Source organism: Argiope bruennichi, chromosome 3 (assembly GCF_947563725.1).
Source record: "Argiope bruennichi chromosome 3, qqArgBrue1.1, whole genome shotgun sequence".
Lineage (NCBI taxonomy): Eukaryota > Metazoa > Arthropoda > Arachnida > Araneae > Araneidae > Argiope > Argiope bruennichi.
Genome location: NC_079153.1, coordinates 135,678,534 through 135,700,557, shown reverse-complemented (window position 1 = coordinate 135,700,557; position 22,024 = coordinate 135,678,534). Strand labels below are relative to the sequence as shown.

The window sequence follows — 22,024 nt, the reverse complement described above, 5'->3', positions numbered from 1 at the left end:
CAATGCGTGAAGATTATTATTCCGGTGTAAAGTAAGCTTTCAGATATTTTATTAAAGCGAACGAATAAATCCATATCACATTCTGTTTGAAGAAAAAGTGACATTACTTATTTTTACTTGCCAAATAAATGCTAACAATGTAAAATAAAATATGTGCAATATATGTATGCAAAATAATATAATCGCAATGTAAATATAAAATACATTGCCAACAATTGCACATATTTTCAACAAAATCTTATCTTAAAAATCACAAAAACATGAAAACTAAAGAAAGAAAATTTTGATTTAATCTATTTTATTATATCACTATTATATGAAATATTCCTAACGATAGCGAATTATAAATTTGCAAGCTATATTTGAGTTCTTTTAAATGAGCTTTTTCCTTTAATCTCGCATGTTCTGCAAACATTATTTTGACTCTTCAAATGTAATATATCTGCAAACATGTAACCCGAAAATGGATTTTCATCAATCTATAAAAGTACCCATATTTCCTTGCCCTAGTTCAGTAAATCACCTTCAGTCAAAACGCTCTGAAGTGCCTTAGAGTGTCTAAGGAAAGTCTGGAAGGAACTGAAGTCTGAAACGATAATATCAGAGCAAAAATGCTTTAACCTTAATGGAATCAACATCCCTATCCCTATGCAACCCTCCAATTCATCGATTAAATGTCGGGAAGAAACATACATCACTGAGAAAACCTTTTTATCATGCCATTTCATCTGTCAAAGTTAACTGTCCTTCTCCTGCCCAGCAATTCCTCCAACCCCTTCTTCTTTCTCACCCTTCCTTGTACAAACCGCCATTATAGTATATATTCAGTTTATTCTAGTTTATATTCAGAGTGTGCTATTCTCTATTCCGTGCAATAGAGAATAGCAAGTTCCACATAGTTTTTCGCAAACAGGAATAGCAGGGTCCTCACAGTAGTTTGCGAATGGGAATAGCTCAATCCACACAGTAGTTCATTAATGAAAATAGCTGGATCCGCAAAATCTTTCACGAACGAATCACATTTACAGAAAATGGCGCAGTGTTGGTAGTTCGTGCACTTGATCCGTTCATTTCGATCCATTCTTTCACAGACGACTAATCTCTATTTCTAATAAAGTCTTTCCTTAACAATTGGTATTTGTTAACATTAAAACGCTGCTGTGTGTTTTGATCTCATCAATGAACTAGAGGAGAGGAACCGAACAAATAAAATTCTACGAAATTAAAAAAATAGTCGATTTCTTATATCTTTGCAAACCCAATATGTCTACAAAAGCAGCTTATTTAGAGCACTATTTAGACAGTAAGTAACCAGTCTAATTTTTATTTATTAATATTGAAAATCATTGTTACTTTAATTATATTTATATTAATTTATAGGCTTGGAAACTTTACCCACAGAACTTCAAAGAAATTTCACTTTGATGAGGGATTTGGACACTCGTACAAAAGGTTCAATTATTTATACAGTTTTTCTTCTATTGAAATTATTTTAATTCATAATGCAAAATGTTTTAAATTGTTATCATCCCTCTGAATTAAATCCCTGGATTCATGGTAATTTAAATTATGTATAAATATTTTTGTAAGATGATTAAGATTTTACATCACTACACTGTCGCATTTTAAAACTATGAAACTTGATAGATTAAATGGAACAAATGCTGCATAATCCCTCTTTGTGTTTTTTTTTTCTGTTTGTTTGCAATATTTGCATGATTTTCAATTTTTGTTTTGATATTTAGATGAAGTTCAAAATGTTGACAAAATCTGTAAGGAATTTCTTGAGAAGATAGATAGCTTAACAGATGAGGAAATGGCTGAGGAGACAAGTAAAATAAGAAAAATGTTCAAGAAGGCTCAGGACTACGGTGATGACAAAGTGCAATTAGCCATGCAAACCTATGAAATGGTACATTTTATGAATTCTGCTAGTAAAATTAATTAAATTTTATGTTTCAGCATTTTTGATGAGATTTATTTGTATAATTTGATAAATCGAATACAAAAACCATTACTGATCTGTGAAAAATTGTACCAGTTGCTTGCATATTTATATTTTTTAATGTGATATATAATGATTGTATGAGTTTTTTAAATATCTAGCTGTTTGTGTTTTATATTTGTAAAGAATACTATTAAAAAAATATTTGAATGTATGTCCAAAAATTTTTGCTGTGTTAAATGCTGCATCTTTTTTTAAATCCAGATTTATTATGGCATTATTACATGAAAAATTAATGGTATATTTTCTTTAACTTATTTATTCCAAAGCATAATTTTCCCTGGCATAATCAGATTGTGCAAAGATCCAATTTGAAATTTTCCTGAAAAAAACTAAAGTTAATGCAAAGAATAGCTTGGTACATTAAATGTAAGAATTCATTTAGATGATATCTATTCTAATGTATTGATGTCCAAAGAATTTCCTGATTTTGGAGGAGTTGTAAAAATAATTCTTGTGTTGTCACATGGCAGTGCAGCTGTGGAAATTGGATTTAGTATGAACATGTTTATTAAAAATCTTGCAGAAAATTCTTTGATTTGTGTAAAAACTGTATATAATATCATCAACTTTTATGGGGGTGTTTTTAATTTTCTGATTCCAAAATATTTAGCTCAGTATTCTAATTAGCATGTATGAGATATTATAAAGTTTAGAATTAGCAGAAAAATGTCCAAGCAAAAAAAAAAAAGGAAAGAAGTCCAACAAAAATGCAAAGCAGCAGTGCGAATGATATTGTGACAAAAAAAGAAAATGTATCTGATGACTAAAAAACTGCAGAAATCGATGCCAATCGATATGAATTGGCAAAAATAAATACAAAGCAAGATTACTTTTTTTTTTAAGTAATCATTAAATGATTTGTATCATAATGGCAAAAATGCTATTTTGTGTTTCATTTACCCAAGTCTTAAATTTTATGCGACTTCCAATTAAAGAGCATGATAGGTTATGAGTATCCTCCTTCTTAGTATATAAGTTTTGTATTGTAAAATTCTAGGCAATAAATAAAGAAAAACATTTTTTAAAAATATTTTTAAATGTAAACTTTTTTAATATGCTATTATTTTGAGTAATGTTAAATTGTTGCTTCCTTTCTTTGCTTTTTCCATTCATTGAAACTATGGAGTATTATTATTCTATTATAACTAATACATGAATGCTATTTGCTCATTTCTCCTTATATTGCATATACACACACAGGGAATTATTTTCCAATTATGAATGGAAATACTGGATAATTTCCAGTATTTCACCTAACAATATTTCTTTATATTTATATTGTTTTTGAATGTTTTGAATCTAATTTTATTATTTTAGAACATGGTAGGAAACTTAATACTATTTTAAAATATGAAAATCGTTCTAACAAAGCAGTGATCAAAACTTTGTATTCTGAAAATAATAAAATAAAGAAGGACATGAATTTATATTCTCAATATGAAAGTGAAAGACAAATTCTGTTGAAAAATTGCAAGGCAATTCCTCAAAGCAATCCACTTATAGATTCATTACTTTGAATAGCTGGGTGCAGATGGATACTCAAAAAAGGCAAGATCAAGTTGAGATGTACAATTCTGAAAATTCCCTATGTCAAAAGGGAGGTATTTATAAGTGCGTGTGTAATACTTCATTGTTAAAGTATTAATACTAGGATTCACTTTGCAGAAAGTGTGTGGTAGGAAGTTCATAGTTTTCTATTGTGACTTTTCTGAATTGTATATTAAATTTGAATAAATTATCATATCCCGTTTTAAAAAGATGGTGTTAAAAATTATGTGGAATACAATAAATGTTTTTTCTTAGCTTGTGACATTGTGTATTCATGATTAATAATTGATTTCTGTGTATGCTCTTTTGACAAATTCTGTAATTCGAATTGTAAATTAATTTTTCTGTTGGAACACATTCTACAGTGCATTAACTATAATGATACTTTTTATCAAAGTATTTTGTGATCAAATTTTCGAATATTCAAAAAAGTGTTCTAGATTATTATTTTAAAATATTTTTGTTCTGGTCATTCTCTCCAGTATTTATATTAAGTTAATGACTTCAATATTAATGATTAAATGAAATTGGAAGCCATTGCGAATATGAATAAATATATATATTTTTTAAGATAATGTGAAATAAAAGAATTAACATGTAATTTTATACATTAGCCCCTTTGATGACCTGTTTATTGACTTTTTAAGTTGTTAAATGATTAATTTGTTATTTGATGTAATTGAAACCCATGAATTGAATTAGTATACTGTAAATTAACAAAGTATATATATTACAAAATAAAAACAGAAGTGAAAATCCTACTACTGAATTAATGTCTCATAAAAACATCCAATTGAATGTTTTGATATATAGTTTGAATTCTTTCATTGCACTTGAAAATATTTTTTCATGTAATGTGTTAAATTGAATTAAATATATTATTTCTTTCAAAAAGGAAATTGTTTCATTGAAAGAAAGGAAATTGTGATCTTGATATCATTAAAAAGATAATTTTTTGAGTCTTAGGATAATGCAAAGATAATTTTTTGTAAGATAACTGTTATTTTTAGAAAATATCAGTTTCCATAGGGAACTCATAATTATATGGCTTGACTTTAAATTATTGTTTTGAGGTGATTTGTCGCTATTTTTTTGGAATCTCTAAAAGCATTTGCTACCATTTCAGGTATCTATCCAGAATAGTAGTTTTTAAACAAGTTTTTGAACAATGGTACGATTTTGATGTGCTTGTAAGAAAACGTTAATTAATCTGAAACCTTACTATGATTACTTATCTCGAGATAATTAAGTCTATTTTTTTGCCCGATTAAATTTTTTATTTTAATTCTTTATTTCATTTGAATTTTCTTTTCTCTGGCAGAATGTGCTTTTTGGTGAGATAGTGAAACATCTTCAGAATATTTCTTATAATATTTTACAACTACTCCATTAATTAACTGAGCAAAGCATTGTATTTAATGCACATGTAAAAATTTTCAATGAATGAAGCAGTCTGAAATTCATATGATGGTTTGTTGATATTTGAATGTCGCCATTCTACATAAGTAATTAGCACTATTTCTGTGCCATGTATGTTAGTGTTTTGTATATATAGTATTTGTCAGATATGATTTGCTTATTTTATCTAGTGTCATGGTATATAGGTTAAAAACATAATAGTTGCTTCCTCCAAAATCTGTTAAATACAAATTAATTAAGACTTATTTTTAAACAGAACTAAATTATGGTTCTGTCATCAAATGTATTTTATCTCTAATTACATTTTATTAAAGTTACTTATTTAGTCTTTCATCTATGATAACACATGCTCTATTTAAAATCTTTGCCATTTATCATTTTCCTAGGTTGATAAGCATATAAGACGCTTGGATGCTGATCTTGCAAGATTTGAAGCTGACTTAAAAGATAAGGCTCTAAATCCACATGCATCAGAAGCTGATTCTGTGCATAAAAGTAAGAAAGAAAAAAAAATCTACATTCATTATTTATCAATTCTGCCTACTTAAAAATTATAAAAATTGAACTGAAAATTTTATAATAAGGAGTAAAATTTTGTGTGCATATAAAGATGTTGTATAATGTTAAGAAATTGCAAATGAAGTCATTACTTTATGAATTTTGCTCCCCACCCCCAAAATAGGATGAAAAAAAAATCCTGATTTACTTAAACCTGACTAATATTGCTTGTTGAAACTTATTATGGAATTGTTAAATGGTTGCTAAATATATAAAGAAATTAATTTTTTGGGGGGGGCACAAATTATTTAACTACACTAATAGCAAAAAACACGTACAAATAGAAAATTTTAGACATTCAAAACAGTGCAACGTGTTATAGAATAATAATGTTTTTTTTTTGTTTTTTTTTGTCCAACTTGTTTTTCAGTACTGTGTGTTTCCTCATTTTATTTCTAAAATTTTTAAGTGTTTCAGAGAAATACATACTTTTTAAAAATATCACAAAGTTGAAATGTGAATTCGGATGATCTTCATATAGAACAAAAAGAGAAATTATTATTTTTTTCATTAGTTAGATTTCATCAAAACAGATATTATTTTCATAACTTTATAATGAGGTATAAGTTATAAAAATTGTAATTTTTTATGATTAGATTTTATGCTTTTGTTTTCTTTAAATAAGTTTCTGTATTCCTTTCTCAAATTATATTTTTAATTTTAATTTATGGCTAAAAATGAAATATTTGTACTAAAAAAGTATATTTTGACCTTATTTCAGAAAAGGACATTTTCCAAAAGTTAACTATGCAGTTCTTGAACTTCCTACAAAAATTGTCGATTTAGTTACCTTTTTTATTTTTGATATTAATCAATTAGATTTTTGTATTATATTTGCAATGAAAAAAAAAAGTGTTTTAATGATATTGTATTCATAAACCTATATTGCTAATGAAAAGTTTTCATAAATGTTTTCATTTATTTTATTAGAGAAAGGCCGTAAATCAAGTGAGAAAGAGAAAAAGAGGAAAAGAGCTACTTCGGATGATGATGAAATTCCAAAATCTGTCAGGAAGAAGTTCAAACAACAACAACTTATTATTCAGTATGTGTTATCCATTTTCTTAAATTACTAAGTAGTTATTTCATGGTTATAAATTCATTATATGTGATGTTTAATTTTTCTTTTTATTAAATGTTTAGCTAATGTTTTATAATGAATGAAGCGTTTTCCCCTTAACTTTTAGAACAAATAAACTCTTAGTCACTGAAACTCCAAGAATTTTTAAAAGATCTTTATTAGCATTCAATTTTTCCAAACATACTTTAACATTTTCAACCAATCTCTTTCTCATTTAACTTGTTTATTTTAAAAAATGGCTAAATAAATCATTTTGTAAAACACTTTTTTTAAACAAAAATTTGTTCTGTTAGATCTGATAGAAATTTTTTATTGCTGATTTTTTACTTTCAATTTGAGTTCTCAAAACAGATTAAAGCCCACTTGTTTTCTTATATTCTTTCATACACTGACTGATTTTGTACTCTCTTAACATGCAATTATAATCAAAGTGTGCAGTATTAAAAATTCTTAAAATTGGCATAATTTTAATGGCCTCTAAATAAGGGCTTTAAAAGTGCTTTAAAAAAAATCTAGGAAAGATTTGTAGAATTTTTTATCTAGTAAAGATTTGTCCACATTAAATTTGTTGAATTATATGAATGAATTTCTTTGCAGTGTCTGATTTCTCATCTCCGGCAAAATGCCAATGTATTTGGAGATTAACATAAATGATTTTTTTTCCTTAGTTTTGGGAAATCCTGATATTGTAGGAAAAATATATTCCTTTCATTAACTTGATTCTTTTTTCATCTCTTTTATGTTTTAGAGTAAATTAATATAATTGTTAGAGATTTATACAGCAATAAACATACAAAGGCATTACATAAAAGATTAACTAAGAACATGAAGGAAGTTAGCAACAGCATTGAAGGGATCTTCAATTGTAAAGAATGCATGTGATATAAACATCTATCATCCGGCACAAGCACAGCTTTGGCAGCTTACATGACAGTAGATTCTACTTTAGGTTAAAAAAGATTAAGAAGGAGAAATTATGAATTGATATCTACAATTCCTCCTCTTAATGTATATTTCACAAATAACATAATGAAAAGTGTATGGTTTACATAGTTAAGTATAATAGTGATTGTTGAACAGAAAATATAAAAGCAAACATGAATATATAAATTTGTAGGAAAATCATTACTTACGATTCATCATTACATATGAATCTTATGCTTATTAGCATTTGGGTTTTTAATTAATATATTAGCAGGCATTTCTAAAGAAGAGAAATATTTCAAATCAAATAAAAAAAATTTCATTAATTTTATGCACAAAATGATGATAAGTATCTATATGCTTTGAGGATGAATGATAAACAGAATTTTCCACAAATTTTAATAAAGATTGATTGTCAATAAACACAACAGTTTTTAATGAAGTAGTCTCTTGATACTTTGCAGAAATCTTTGCAGGCGAATATTCTCTTTTGTAGCTCAACCATATACTCAGCTTCTGTGGTTGACAATTCGACATATAATGGTAATGTTCCTGTGATTGTTGTTTTCTTCATTCCCAAGAAATAGCACCTTCAGTATATTTGAAGACATAATCCTGTGAACCCTAATCAAAATCCAGATATCTTGTCAGTGGTTTTGCTGATTTCTTGAATAATTATCATTGTTCTTTGCTTCTTTTAAAATGTTTCAGGATTTTTAAAATTATTTTTTGTATTGTGAGCCAATGCCTTTTTCTTGGGTTATTGTTGAATTGTCTTAGAAAATTGACAGATGAGTAATGTCTGTCGAGGAATATCATGCATTTCCAATTTTTCATTCTTAGGAGATATTTCTTTTGTTAGTTTGATGCTTGTATCCATGGGAGTTAAAACAGATTTGACATCTTGCATTTTGAGTTTTTGCAAAATATCAACATATTTAGATTGAGACATGATTAAACTATTTATATCTTGATGAAATTAAATTCCTAAACAACAATGGAGTATTCTCAACTCTTTCATTTTGAAGGCATTTTCTAACTCATCATGAGTGTTTTCATAAAAAGTCTTGCTGTTGGCAAATATGATGTCTTCAGCTGATGATGTTTTCATGTGATAAGCACATTTGACAAATTTAATGATATAAAGCCAAGAGATTTTTGTTTGGAATCCATTTTGTTATCCACTGACTCCCTGATTATTTGAGACCATAAAGTGCACAATTTAGTAAACAAACCTGATCTTCAGAGAAAACATGAAATTTTTCTGGCTGTTCCATGACAATTTCTACATCCATGTCTCCATTTGCGTTTCTAATTGATATCTATAGAATTTAATATATTAATGTATAGAATTTAATCTTGCAACAGGAGAAAAATTCTCATTAAAATCTATTCCAGGTTTTGGAAACATTTTTATTGTAACAATTCTTGCTTTTAACTTTTCAGTAGTTTCATCATCTTTGAATTTAGGATGAAAATGGGTTTTAAAAACAATTGCTTTCGTATTATTAGGTCTTGGGACTAAAGTCCATGCTTTTTGGATAATTAAATAATCCTTTTTTTTTTACATTGCCTTCTTCCAAGCTTTACTATCGAGGCTTGTCAAACAGTGAGATTTAATTCAAAACAGTCCAAAATTAATAGATTTTTTTAAGTTTCTGATTGCATTTTTTATTGCTTCTTTGATCGACTTATATTTCAGAATCTCAAAAGCTTTGGTCTCCCAGGGGCCTAGCATTGATTATTCTTCATGCCTGCGGGTGTTCTCACCATTTTGGGCATCATTTTTTAACTAAGAAGTTGACATTTCTTCTTTATTGCTGATTCACCAAGGTCAAATGGCATACTATCTTCCTTGCTTTCAGTACTTGGAGGAAAGTTATTTTGATTTTCATTATGAATCATAAATTCTACATCATTGGACAGCAATTGGTTTTCGAACTCATCAAGAAAACGAACATCATGACTTATTATTATTTATTCGTTTTCTTAATGCACAGGCAATAGGCTTTAGATTCAGTAAAATGAATATGTGTTCGTTTGACCTTTTATCGAATTTTTCTTTTTTATGCTTTTTCTGAATGCATTCTTTTTGTCTGAAGATTTTGAAATATGACTTCTTTGGCTTGATTCCAAAAAAGATCCTCTTTTGGGGTTTTATTTTCCATTACACTTTTGGAAAGAAAACGATTGTATATGTAAATCACACAAATTATTGCTTTCGCCATTTAAATTAGCCCAAGGTAAGGTGCTAATTCAAATTTAATTAAAAGACATCTAGCAGTTCCAAAACTACTATTCAATCGTTCAGCTTTGCCATTTTGTTGTGATGTTAGAAAAACAGATTTTTTCCCCTTCTTATTCCTTAATCTAGAAGAAAATTTTCAAATTCTGCACCGCAATTTTCTAATTGTTTATCAGTTCGGAGTGTTTTTAATTTTCTTTTGGTTTGATTTCAATTAAAGCTGCAGTTTATGAAGGGATTTTTTTTTTTTGCTTCATCTTTGGTTTTCAGGAAATTTATTATGATATAACTTGATTTATCATCAATGAAAATGACAAAATAACATGAACTAGCAAGTAATGGTATTTGCATAGTTCTACAGATGTCAGAATGCACAACTTGTAAAAGTTCTTTGCTTTTAAACTTAGATTCTTTTGAAAAAGTATTAACAGTCTGTTTTGACTGGTTGCTAATTTTACAGTCCTTTACAGAATCTTTAATATTGCAATTTAATCATCACACCATTCTTTCTGTCTTTTAATTTATCGAGATCATTTTTGTTTCGACGACCGAATTTTTGGTACTACTTTTGGAATTTGGTGATAATTGTTAGCATTTTGTCTTTTAATTTTACATAATATAAACCTATTTTGGGGATTGCTGTCATTAGTAAAACTTTATATAATTTTCAATTTTTTTTTTTAACTATAAATGTTTAAGTTAGAATGTTAACTCTGTATTGAAACTTAAAGCGGGTATCTTTGCAGCATCAAAATTATTATCAACAAAGTATTTTATGAAAAAGTAATATAATTTTTTTCACTTGAATAACTTACAGTATATCATCTAACTGTTTGTAGTGCCCATTTTTGTATTTACAAGGCAGTATTTGTATTTTTGCAGGCCTGAAATTGCTGCTCTACCGGCTGCGCTAACTATAAATCATCCATCTGATGTTCTCGATATGCCTGTTGACCCTAATGAGCCCACTTATTGCTTCTGTCATCAGGTATCCTATGGGGAGATGATTGGCTGTGATAATCCAGATGTAAGTTAATTTCTCCTGCAAAATTATATTTTTTCCCTGTTAAAAGTAATTCTGAAACTGTTAAGTATGCTTTTGTAATAGTGAATTATTGGGCTGTAATTTGACAATATGTTAAAACATCATCATCATTTGAGTGTATCATATTTATATTTCTCTGATTGATATTATTGACTGTTATCATGAAAATGAGTTTGGCTCATAATGGATAACAATGCACTTATTATAATTTTGATCCTTAACTGACATTTATTGCAAATTTAATCATTACAGAATTTGCTTTTATTCCACCTCTTGAAAACAAAAGCAAGTACATCTAAAAATGGAATTTGATGAAAGTTTGATTTTTTTTTCTTTTTATGCAATTATTGCATGGTTACACCGAAACGGTGAAACAAAGATGATGTGTAGGGAAAATGAATGAGTAAAATTTAATTATTCTTGATAATGTGGTTCTTTCGCTGCCAATTTATCAGTAAAAATTCTTCATATTTTATTATTTTAAAATACTTACTTTAAGCACATTATTTTGGAATAAATGGTCCCTTTAATTCAAATTTTGAACAACTGATTATTATTTAAATGTAATAAAAGAATTATGTATCTTTTAATTTTAAATAAATATTTAGAATTCTAGAACATTTTCTATGCTTTTTATTTATTTATTTATTTTCTATTTTAAAGATATGAAATGCTTTCTCTAACTAAAACTAAAAGTAAAGTTTTAAAATAATTTTTAATTCTTTAATAAATTGACTTGAAAAATAATGCAAATAAGTTAAATCAAAATGAGCCTTTGTGATAATAGGTACTAAATATTTTTTTTCTTTTTAAATACTTTTTGCATAATACAATGAATAGAAAATGTTACTATAAAAAGAAATTTATTTATTTAAATTTGGGATTCAAAAGACATATGTTTAACAAAATATTTGAACATTGCTTTAATTTTTATTTTTTAAATTCTTTTTGTACAAGTTTATATAAATCTAAATTTTGCAGTGCACTTTTTCAAAAATATATGTGCATATATTTTGTTGTAAAGCACTAAAACTAATTTCATGATAAAAATCAGTTTAAAATCTTGAATCAAATCTTGTTTTTTCAATTTTTGTCATGGAAATTTTCAAATTTTTTAATCCAATATTACATTATAAATTATTTTTTAATATTATGTTGTTAAAATATTCATTTGTAATTGTAGTCATCCAGGAAGATGAAGCCCTCTCCCCAGTATATAAATAATTGTATTAAGCAAATTAAAAAGAAGATTCCTTTAATAAAAAGGTTCCTTCAATAAATAATTTTTACATCTCACTGCAAGATGATAGATGCCTTTTAAAACACATAATGCCTTAAACGATTCTAAGAAAGGGGGGGGGGCTAATATTGATGTATTTATTACTTAAATAGCATTACAATGCGAAGGCTCTATTGTCAGCCATAAAAAATTTTCACATATATTTTTAATTTGTAATTTTTGCATAAATACTAACAGATGTGAATGAAATCTTTTGTCAATACCTTGCTGCTTAATTGGAGGCATGAATAAGAAAAAACGAAACAAACTGCTAAAATAATTGCATTAAGCTTTGACCACTTACTGAATGATCTTAAAATTTCCTTTCAAAATTAATTAAGATTGATTGCACCGGAACTGCTTGAAGCAACTTGAAAGAATATGAATCTGTATCATCAGTTTGCTTTGAAATATCTTTCCATTTCTACAGTTTTCAAGCATAGCTGCTATTATGATAGCAAATGGTTTAAATACCCTAATTACAAGTATTTGGTTAAAAAAAGAAAAGAAAAAAAAGGACAGCTTAAAGTGCCATTTTGGTTTGTTATGGATTTCCAACTGATTCAAAAAGATGCATTTTCTTAACAGAAAATGATGTTATCTGCAAATTGTATAAGCAAATTTGGAAATACAAAAAATCTTCACTATTTTTTACAGTACATTTAAATATCAGAAATGCTGCAATAAAATTCTTTGCAGGAATTTGGAAATTCTGAAGAACCATCTTCAGCATTTGATAAATTTGTAATTAGGATTCAAGCAATAGAATTATTGACCTTTAAATGCAGTTAACAACCAGAAGAGTGTGACAGATTTCATTGCATCTGTAATGCATTTGATGTATCAAAGCATTGAATTTTCTTGGACAGAAATATTTTTCACAACAGGAGAAATAAATCATAATTTTATTTTAAAGTCTGCTGTGACCTGTGATTGTTGTATTTCTATAGAAACAATCACTAGTCATTTAATTAATGAAAATGAAGATTGATAGCTTTATACTTGGGATGTTTCTTATTTGAGGATAATCATATAGCAAAAGGCCTAGCTGAAGTGATAACCAATTCATTTTTTGTTTAGGAAATAGATACATAGTAAGTTGCAGCATGCACAACGGATAATGGCCTGATGTGAAAAATGCTTCTCCAAATTTATCTTGTAATGATTTCAATTGTTAACTCTTTCTTTGTGCAGCCAATATAAATTTTGGAATATTTCAGCTGAAAAAATTGCAAATTATATTGTTCTTGATAACCATCTTTGATGATTATTGCACTCAGGAGTTGTTATAAAAAGAATTTTAATCTGCTATTTGTTCAGTGAGGCAGTAACCTGTAATTCAATTATGTTAAAAAATTTTAAGCAATTGATGATTTGTAAAATGTTAGTAAAATTTAGAAAAGCATTTTTTTTTTTTTGCTAGAAGATTTCAATATTTCTATTGTTAAAGTTTTTATTTAATGTAATTTCAATCTGGTAGAATTTTACAGTGGTAATATGTAACGATGAGTAGTACAGCGTGTCTTGCATCAGGCCTTTATATAATTGCTTAAGGAAACAGTTGAAAATGTAATTAGAAGATAAATAGCTACAAAAAATATTAAAAATTAAATTTTTAGTCCATTGTTGGAGATGTAAGAAACTGAGCCATTGCATGGTATTTGATTAATAAAAACATTGCTTGACTGACCCAAGATTTACGATTGCAAAAAGAACTCATGAAAAAATAGTTGTGAGACAAGTTGTTTGAAAATTGAATTGCAGTTGTAGTTTCAGATGACAAAAGCTTAAATTCTTCTGTTAGGATGTAAAAATTTATAAATATTTTGGAATGCATTATTGAAAGAACATCAAAAGAAAATCTAATCCTTGAAAGAAAATATGTCAAAGAAAATATCTGTCATTATCAGATATTGGTACCTTTTGTGATAGAATACACATTCAAGGACTTTTTCCAAAATATGACCAAAAAATTATAATCATGTATTATTATTTTGCCTTCAGAAGTAATTATTACATTCTAAATATGGTTTCTTTGTTTCAAAACAGTTTTGTAAGACAAACTGCACCACCAATACACATTTTTTTCTAATAAATCCAAATTTCAAAATATTCCCTCTATTTTGCATCAAGCATTTAAACTGATATTTTTTAAAAATTTATATTTTATTACATTATATTAATTTTCTTTTACATAACCACATTTTCAGATTTATTTATTTATTTTTCATTCAATCAGTAGTCGTTTGAATTGTTTTAAAAATGAACTTAATTTAAAACTCTTTTTAATACTTTAATTTTTTGTTTTATAGTTTGAAATTTGAAATATATACCTACATCTCTTTGTATAAGAATTTTCTTCTTTTGTTCATAATGCTATTTTGGTATCTAACTACTTCTGCTTTGGCATTTATTTTGTATATGTGTGAGGATGAATAATAATTAGTTTTTATTACATAAACTTCCATTTTATCCCAAATATAACCCCAAACTGAGTTCTTTCTTTCTTCCCTTCTGTTCAACATTTCTTTAAAAAAAATTTGTATTTGACAATGTAATTTTTATTTAATAGGTCATCATTTGTTTTAATCCAATTTTAATGATTAGTTCTAATTTGATTGTTTATGAACATTATGTAGTTAGAGATTCATATTTTTTTTTAATGTTGGATTGCAGCGAAGGTTAATAAGCTGAGGTATGTTGATTCATGATATTCACACTTCAATTCTAAGTTATTACCAGTGTCTTTGAGCCTTATTTTTATTTTGTATTGACATTGCATTTCTGCAGAAACATGGATTTAAGAATTGAATCTTAAGATCGATTCTATTCTCTTGAAATTGATAAATATTCTTTTATGTACAATATTTTTAATATCTCAAGTTCTTTTTTGTATGAATATATTCATTTTATTGTTCAATAGTTGTCTTATTGAGATGTTAGTTTATCATTAATATTAATATTGTATCATTTTAATTATCTTACACATGCTCTGCACATTATGTACATGAAACTTTCTAAAGGAGATTAGATCCATAACATCATGGTGTAATTAATAATGTAGATGTATGATTTATCTATCTTACAAATTTCACAGAAGTGTAACATGTATATTCATTTGAAAATCAATCAATCAAATAGTTCATGAAACAATGAAAATGGTTTGCTTCAGAGCAACAGTGTCATGTATTGTAGGAAATTAAAAAGTGCCCAAATTCAGCGAGAATTAATTAATACAGCTTTTTAATTGGTAACATTAACAGGTCAATTTTTTAAATTTTGTAATGGTGTGAAATTTATTTTTGTGAATAATATTTTCAGAAATCATCACGAAAAAATGCCAAATTTTAGTTTAATTTTTAATTAAAATTTTAAAAAAACCTCCAAAGTGCACATTTCCATTTTCTAAGTATATATGTTGATAGGTACATGTATGCCAAATTTGGTAGCTGTAGGTCAAATGATTTGATCTGTAAAGGGCAAACACACACAATATGTTCACACACGCATGAAAAAACCTTTTTAATGTTTACTCTGTATTACATCTATAGTATAATATAAATAATAATTTTTTTTTCAATTTCTTAAGCCTTCTGCCAATGTGCATGAGATTTTTACAGTTAAAATTATTACAATTTTCATTAGTTAATCTGTGAAGTCGTATCTGAGATATTTTTAGCAGAATAACAGTCTGTCTAAGCAGTTGCATTTTTTAAGAATAATAAGAAATGGTATTAGTATTCAGAAACCTAAGGATTTTATTTAGACATTAGTTATTTTTTTTTCAATAAGTTGATATAAATGATGATATATATGAATGTATTTTTTTAAGCTTTTATTTGGAAGTCCTTTCTAAAAAATTTTAATATATTGAATTATTTTTCTATAAATACACTTATATTACACATTTTGGATTATAATATTTTTAATCTCCTTATGATTTCTGAAATTGTAAATTATTCAAACCTCATTGATTTTAAATGTCTAATTTACAGTTAAAATTTTTGTTGCATATTAAAATTGAATCTGCAATAAATGATTTAAAATAATGAGAAAATTTTAGCTTAATCACATATTGAATTAATTTTGCATGATAGTGCATTTTAGGTTTTGAATTCAGGATTTATTAGAAACTATATAATTTAACATGTCGACATCTCTCTTTCTTTTTTCCCTCTTCTTTTATTAAAGGGTGAAAGAAATTGATATTTACTATATAGACAGTAAAGAAGTTGAAATTTTAGAAATGACTTCATTAATTAAAGAAATGAAGTATTATATTCATTCATTCGGTATTGCATAAGTGAAATACTATTACAGCATGTATTTAAAGGCATTTTAATACTGTTATTTTTTAAAAAATCATATCATTGAAATGAACAAATTACTATTTTATTGAAATGCACAAATATTTTAACAATATAAAATGAAGACTGCTATATAAGTCAAGACTTCTTTTATTTGAGGGTGGTCTGATAATCAGTGTTTTAAAAGCAGTTATTTATTATTCTAATAAATGAATAATAAAATTTTGATGTATTGAGAATTATTGATTTATCTTGAAAAGTATTTATCTTATTGCCAAGCCTTATTTCTTGCATGCATTTTTTTCTTTAACTATATAAACTGAAATGCAGTTATCAAATTTTAGCTTTAAATATTCTATTATTTTGCCTATAGGGTTGAATGCTTTATGTATTGTTATTAAAATTACCCATTTCCTACTGAATAATTATGTTCAAACTTAATGCCATTTTTAATTGAATTTGAATTATTTTTATTTCATATGACTTTCAATACAGTTGATTTTATATATTTTTCTTCTAGTGCCCTATTGAATGGTTTCACTTTGCTTGTGTTGGACTTACAAGCAAACCCAAAGGTAAATGGTATTGCTCCAACTGTTCTGCAGAGAGAAAGAAAAAGTAGTCAGAATAAGATGTTAAGTGTATATTTATGTGAAGTGTGGGAAAAAAAGACTTGTTGATCTCTGTACTATAGCATCTTGTCTATTAACTTCTTACAAGTACTCATTCACATTTATTATATCTAATTCATTTTACATCTTCACACTTAATCATGTGTGTGACACATGTATTTGTAAAATATTTCCTGTATTTAAATATCATTTTATGTAAAAGAACATCTATAGAATAAGAATAATTAATTTTTTTATTGCAATAATATATTTATTAAATTTAAACTGAACATCTGAGCATTTGTGACTTTACTTAAAGAATTACAGTACACTCCTGACCTGTCCAGTTCGCGACTGCTTGGCTTCCGTATTATCTGGCCTAGTTTTTCAGAAATTAAAAATTGTAAGTTTTGACTTACATAGTTTGACTTTTCATATCTGTGTATCATTTATCAATGAAAAATAAAATCAGTTGTAGTCAATTTTCTTAAGAATTAGACCTATGATTTACATTAATATTTTGTTTATGTTTCCTGCATTTAAGTTGGGCATTACAGAATTTATTTTAAAATGCGAATAGTTTATATCTTTTAACTTACTTTTTATTGTAAAAAATTCTTGAAGCATACAGTGCAGTATATAAACATAATTAAATATTAGTATAGAGCCTTCTATTTTAACTCCACACATTACCGGCAATGGCTTCTATGATTCACCGGACCAAGGGTGCTTTCACATTCTATGTCGCTTGAGATAAATGGAGGGCTCAGTACTCTATAAGAAGTGAGAAAATATATATTATAACAGTGAGTTTTTTTATAAAAACTTTGTCTCCTGGTATTGATGGGCAAAGAAATGAGTTCATAGAACTCCAACCTTCCGGCTTTTTTGTTATCCGGCTTCCCCTTTCGCCACATTAGGCCAGATACTCGGGAGTGTGCTGAATTATGTCTGGTGACACTTTATTTAATAAGCAAACTTATGAGCTGAGATTATTGCTCAATATTAATTCCTTATCTTTGTAATCAATATTAAAAGCTTTCCTGAGTAGAGACAGGTTTTTTTTTATAAAGCCCTTTATTAAATTGAAGTCATTGCTAAATCTTAATTGATAGTAAATAATATATCCTGAACTTCAATCTAAGATAATTGGATTCAAATGAACTTCAATTACATATTTTAGAAAGAAAAAAAAAAAAACCCCGATATATTGTAATGATATACATGTCATTAATTTATGAAGCATTTTTACTAATTAAAATGAAAGATTACTTTTTTTTAGTCTGTTGTACAAGTTTTTTGCTACCTTTTTTTCTTTCTTTTCTTTTCTAAAATGTGATCTTAATAGTTAAACAAGTATGGAAGACCTTTACTCACTACAAACATTTTTTTTACACATAAGTTGCCCAAACTCTTAGTTTTTAAATTTTATAACAATACAGTGCGTTACTAATTAGGTAAAAAAAAAAAAAAAACCTGCGTCCTCTAGAATATTATTTACTAGAAAAGTTATCCATGCAGAAAAATTTAATGTTTTGAAATTTGTTTTTTATGATTTCCTCATAATATATACAGTTTTGTACCCTACATTGAGCTACAATAGCAAAGATAACTTTTGAATCTCGGGTTCGAGTGTTTGCACTGAAAGTCTGCTATGGCTGTGGGTTTGAGTGCATGCTATTGGAAGCAGATATATTCACAAAGATATAATACAGAAGTTTGGGAAGTGAGATTCCAATTCATTTGTGATCCTGTTTATAATTACGGGTGATCCTTAAATATCTACTGTAGCTTCGAAACAAGACATTAATCTTATAAATCAAATTTTGTAAATTGCAAGAAAATATAAATATATGAAATTTTTATACACTGACATGTGATACAAAATTATTTATGTACTATATTCTATATTATGAGAGAGTTCATAATAATGAACTTTGCAACCATTTATAAATATGCAACTCTTAATTATGTTTTCATCACAAAATCTGGTTTTATTTAAAAATACCCCCCCCCCGCCCCCCTTCAAATTAATTACATTATTTCTCGTTAATTGTATCCTAATGTTTTACAAATATTAAAAATAACTATCAGAAAAAAATATAGGCTGCAGTCAATAATTATTCTGAATGATTGAAAATTTTTCATGTATCGCATTACTAAATAATGCCAAACATCATCTTGACTGCAAATAATTTGTATATTTATGCAAAATTTAATTTTGTGGATTCACTGTGAGATATAATTTACATTAGCCTCCAAAAGTTAAGGTACAGCATAACTAATTTGACCTTCAAGATAGTGGTCAATTAGCCGAGCTCGGTGCGTTCGTGCATTGTAATCCAACAGAAGAAAAACCACTACTAATAGCAACGAAATATGAGTAGTATAACAAGACAAATAGAGTGGAAGATAGAGGAAGGCATGCATTTCGACGCATCTCCTGTCGTTTCTCATCAAAATGCACTTTCCCACAAATTACATATGGCTGATGGCAAACTTTGAAATGACTTAGAATTCGATATAGTTAATAAAAATATACCTGCGTAACGGTTTTAGTCCAAATTAGATCCAAAGAACGGAAAATAGATGATAGATATATATCGACAGATCTCGCGGTTTCCTTTTTCATAAAACACTTCTTGTTATTGGGAAACTTTGAAATAGCCTACTATTAATTCAATGTAGTTTTTTCTCGATATTTTTCAAAAAATTTCAAATTTTGAAAAAAAAAAAAAAAATGCTTCAAACTGGATTTGAACCGAAGACTAAAAAGTATATGTCTCGTCACTGCATGTCTAACCACTAGACTGGAATCTACTCGGAACTCTACTTATAATTAATCTTCCTTTCATTTAATTATTTTCAGTCGTAGTCGAATTGAACCTGCGGGTTCGAATAAAGGTACTAATGTAATTAATTCTGCGGTAGGAATTCATGAAGTTTTAAAATCACATTCTAGATGCATTTTCAAAAAATGCTAATCCATATCAAAAATTGTTATATTAAAGGGTTATAATGCTTAAAAAATTATTTAAAAAAGCTTTATATTTCCCAAAAAATTTCAAATTTTACAGCAAATAAATAAATAAATACGGAGTTGAGCTAAGGACTGCCTGGCCATTGTACTAAGATCTACCTAGATCCAGAATCAATATTAATCTTCCCTTTCAATTTTTCTCATTCGAATTGCAGATGGGAATTCCAATAAAGCCATGACGTAATTTAATGGTGGGAATTCACGTTCTATTTGAAATTGCACTCTGGATTATTTTTCTAGAACTAATGATTCATATTAAAAAATACTAAATTAGGAGGAGTAATGATTAAAAAATGGTTTACAAGTATTGATATATCTTGAGGAAATCAAATTTTAAAGGGAAAAAGGGTACTTTTCCGAGGGTCATTGGCGACGGTTAACTTATTTTGCGAAATCGTCAACAAAAAAAATTTGCCAACAGTTTGGCGATTTTTTTACGACATAAGGAAACTGAAAAGTACAGAAATATATATATATATATATATATATATATATATATATATATATATATACACGTACCAAGTTGGATTCGAACGAAAGACTGAAAATATAAATGGTAGCTCGTCGTGCTTAGCCACGAGACTAAGCTCTACTTTGAGACTAACACAACATTTATCTACATTTCAAACAGTTTTTCTTATTTTAATTGAAAGTTCTGATGAACCGCAATGTAATGTCGTTTTCGAAATGAGACCAAGAATGAACTTTCTAAAAATAATTATCCATATCAAAAGTTGTTATCTTAGAGGGAATAATGCTTAAAAATAATTTACAAAGGTGTTTTGTTTTGTTTTTCCTCGGGGAAAAGAAAGAAACAATATGTTCGAAGCTGGAATCCAACGAAGTACTGAAAATAAGTCTCATCACGTCGTGCCCGAACATAGACTAAACCGTCGACTGAGCCTAACCCACAAACATCACAAAATTAATCTTTCTTTCATTCAGTTTTGGTTTGCATTCAAATTGAAGACGAGAGTTAAAATAAACCACGCAATGTAATAATTCGGTGTCGTTTTAAAATCGCACCCATTTTGATTTTTTTTAAAAATAATTATCCATATCATAATTGTTATCTTAGAGGGAATAATGCTTAAAATAATTTACACAATTTGATATTCCTCGAGGAATTTCAAATTTTATAGGAAGAAAAACGATCGAAGCTGTATTCGAACGAAGGGCTTGTTCGGTGTTGTGAAATGTTTGTATAGTGGCGCCCCCAAAGTGAAGCGAAAATAATTCTGTAACGCGAGAGTGTAGAGAGAGAGAGTGGAAAGCACGCGAATAAAATGGAGTTGTTCTAAAGTCTCTGCCATCTGATTTGTGTTGTGAATTACATTAAATGTGTGCGTAGAACTGGCGAAATAACATGGTCCGTCGACCCGGAGGTGGCTGCGACCGAAGAACAAAAATTTTCAAAATAGTGCATCGAAAATTAATTGAAAACGAAAGCGATAGTCTTGTGTTGTTCAGAGTTAAGTTAGGGTTTCACGGAGATTCAGTTGGTATTGTTACTTGGTGAGAGGTTAGTTATTCAAATTTTATGATATTGATATTGTTATATCTAGTGTTTTAGACGTAATTAATTTGTGTTTTATTAATTTCATTTGTGATTGAGTTAATTTTTGTGAAAATGAGTATTACTAAGTTTAAAAAAGAGGAGTTAAAGGCTATTGCCGAGGAGTTAAAATTACCTATACCTGATAATGCTAAAGTTCTAGATTTAAGAAAGTTAATACAGGAGAGTAAGATTTATAAAACAGATAAAGAATCGTATCAAACTATTGTTGACTGTGTACTTGAGGAAATAAACGAGAGAAAAGATAAACTTGAGCGGGAAAAATTAGAAAACGAAAATCGACTAGAATTTGAGAGAATTAAACTGTCCCAGTTAGAAAGGGAATTAGAAATTGCAAAATTGCGTGAACAATCTCGAGAGAGTGAGCCATCACAAAATGACAT

At 27.6% G+C, this 22,024-nt stretch overlaps 1 protein-coding gene across 1 annotated transcript; it reads left to right on the top strand.

Annotated features, from left to right (window-relative positions):
* Positions 1 to 655: 655 nt before the first annotated feature.
* LOC129963855 (inhibitor of growth protein 4-like) lies at positions 656 to 17,315 on the top strand. The gene is made up of 7 exons (XM_056078430.1): positions 656 to 1,303; positions 1,381 to 1,452; positions 1,746 to 1,912; positions 5,362 to 5,470; positions 6,464 to 6,578; positions 10,666 to 10,810; positions 16,935 to 17,315. Exons 1-7 carry the CDS (start codon positions 1,264 to 1,266, stop codon positions 17,034 to 17,036), a joined length of 750 nt encoding a protein of 249 aa, XP_055934405.1. The 5' UTR covers positions 656 to 1,263; the 3' UTR covers positions 17,037 to 17,315.
* Positions 17,316 to 22,024: the final 4,709 nt, after the last annotated feature.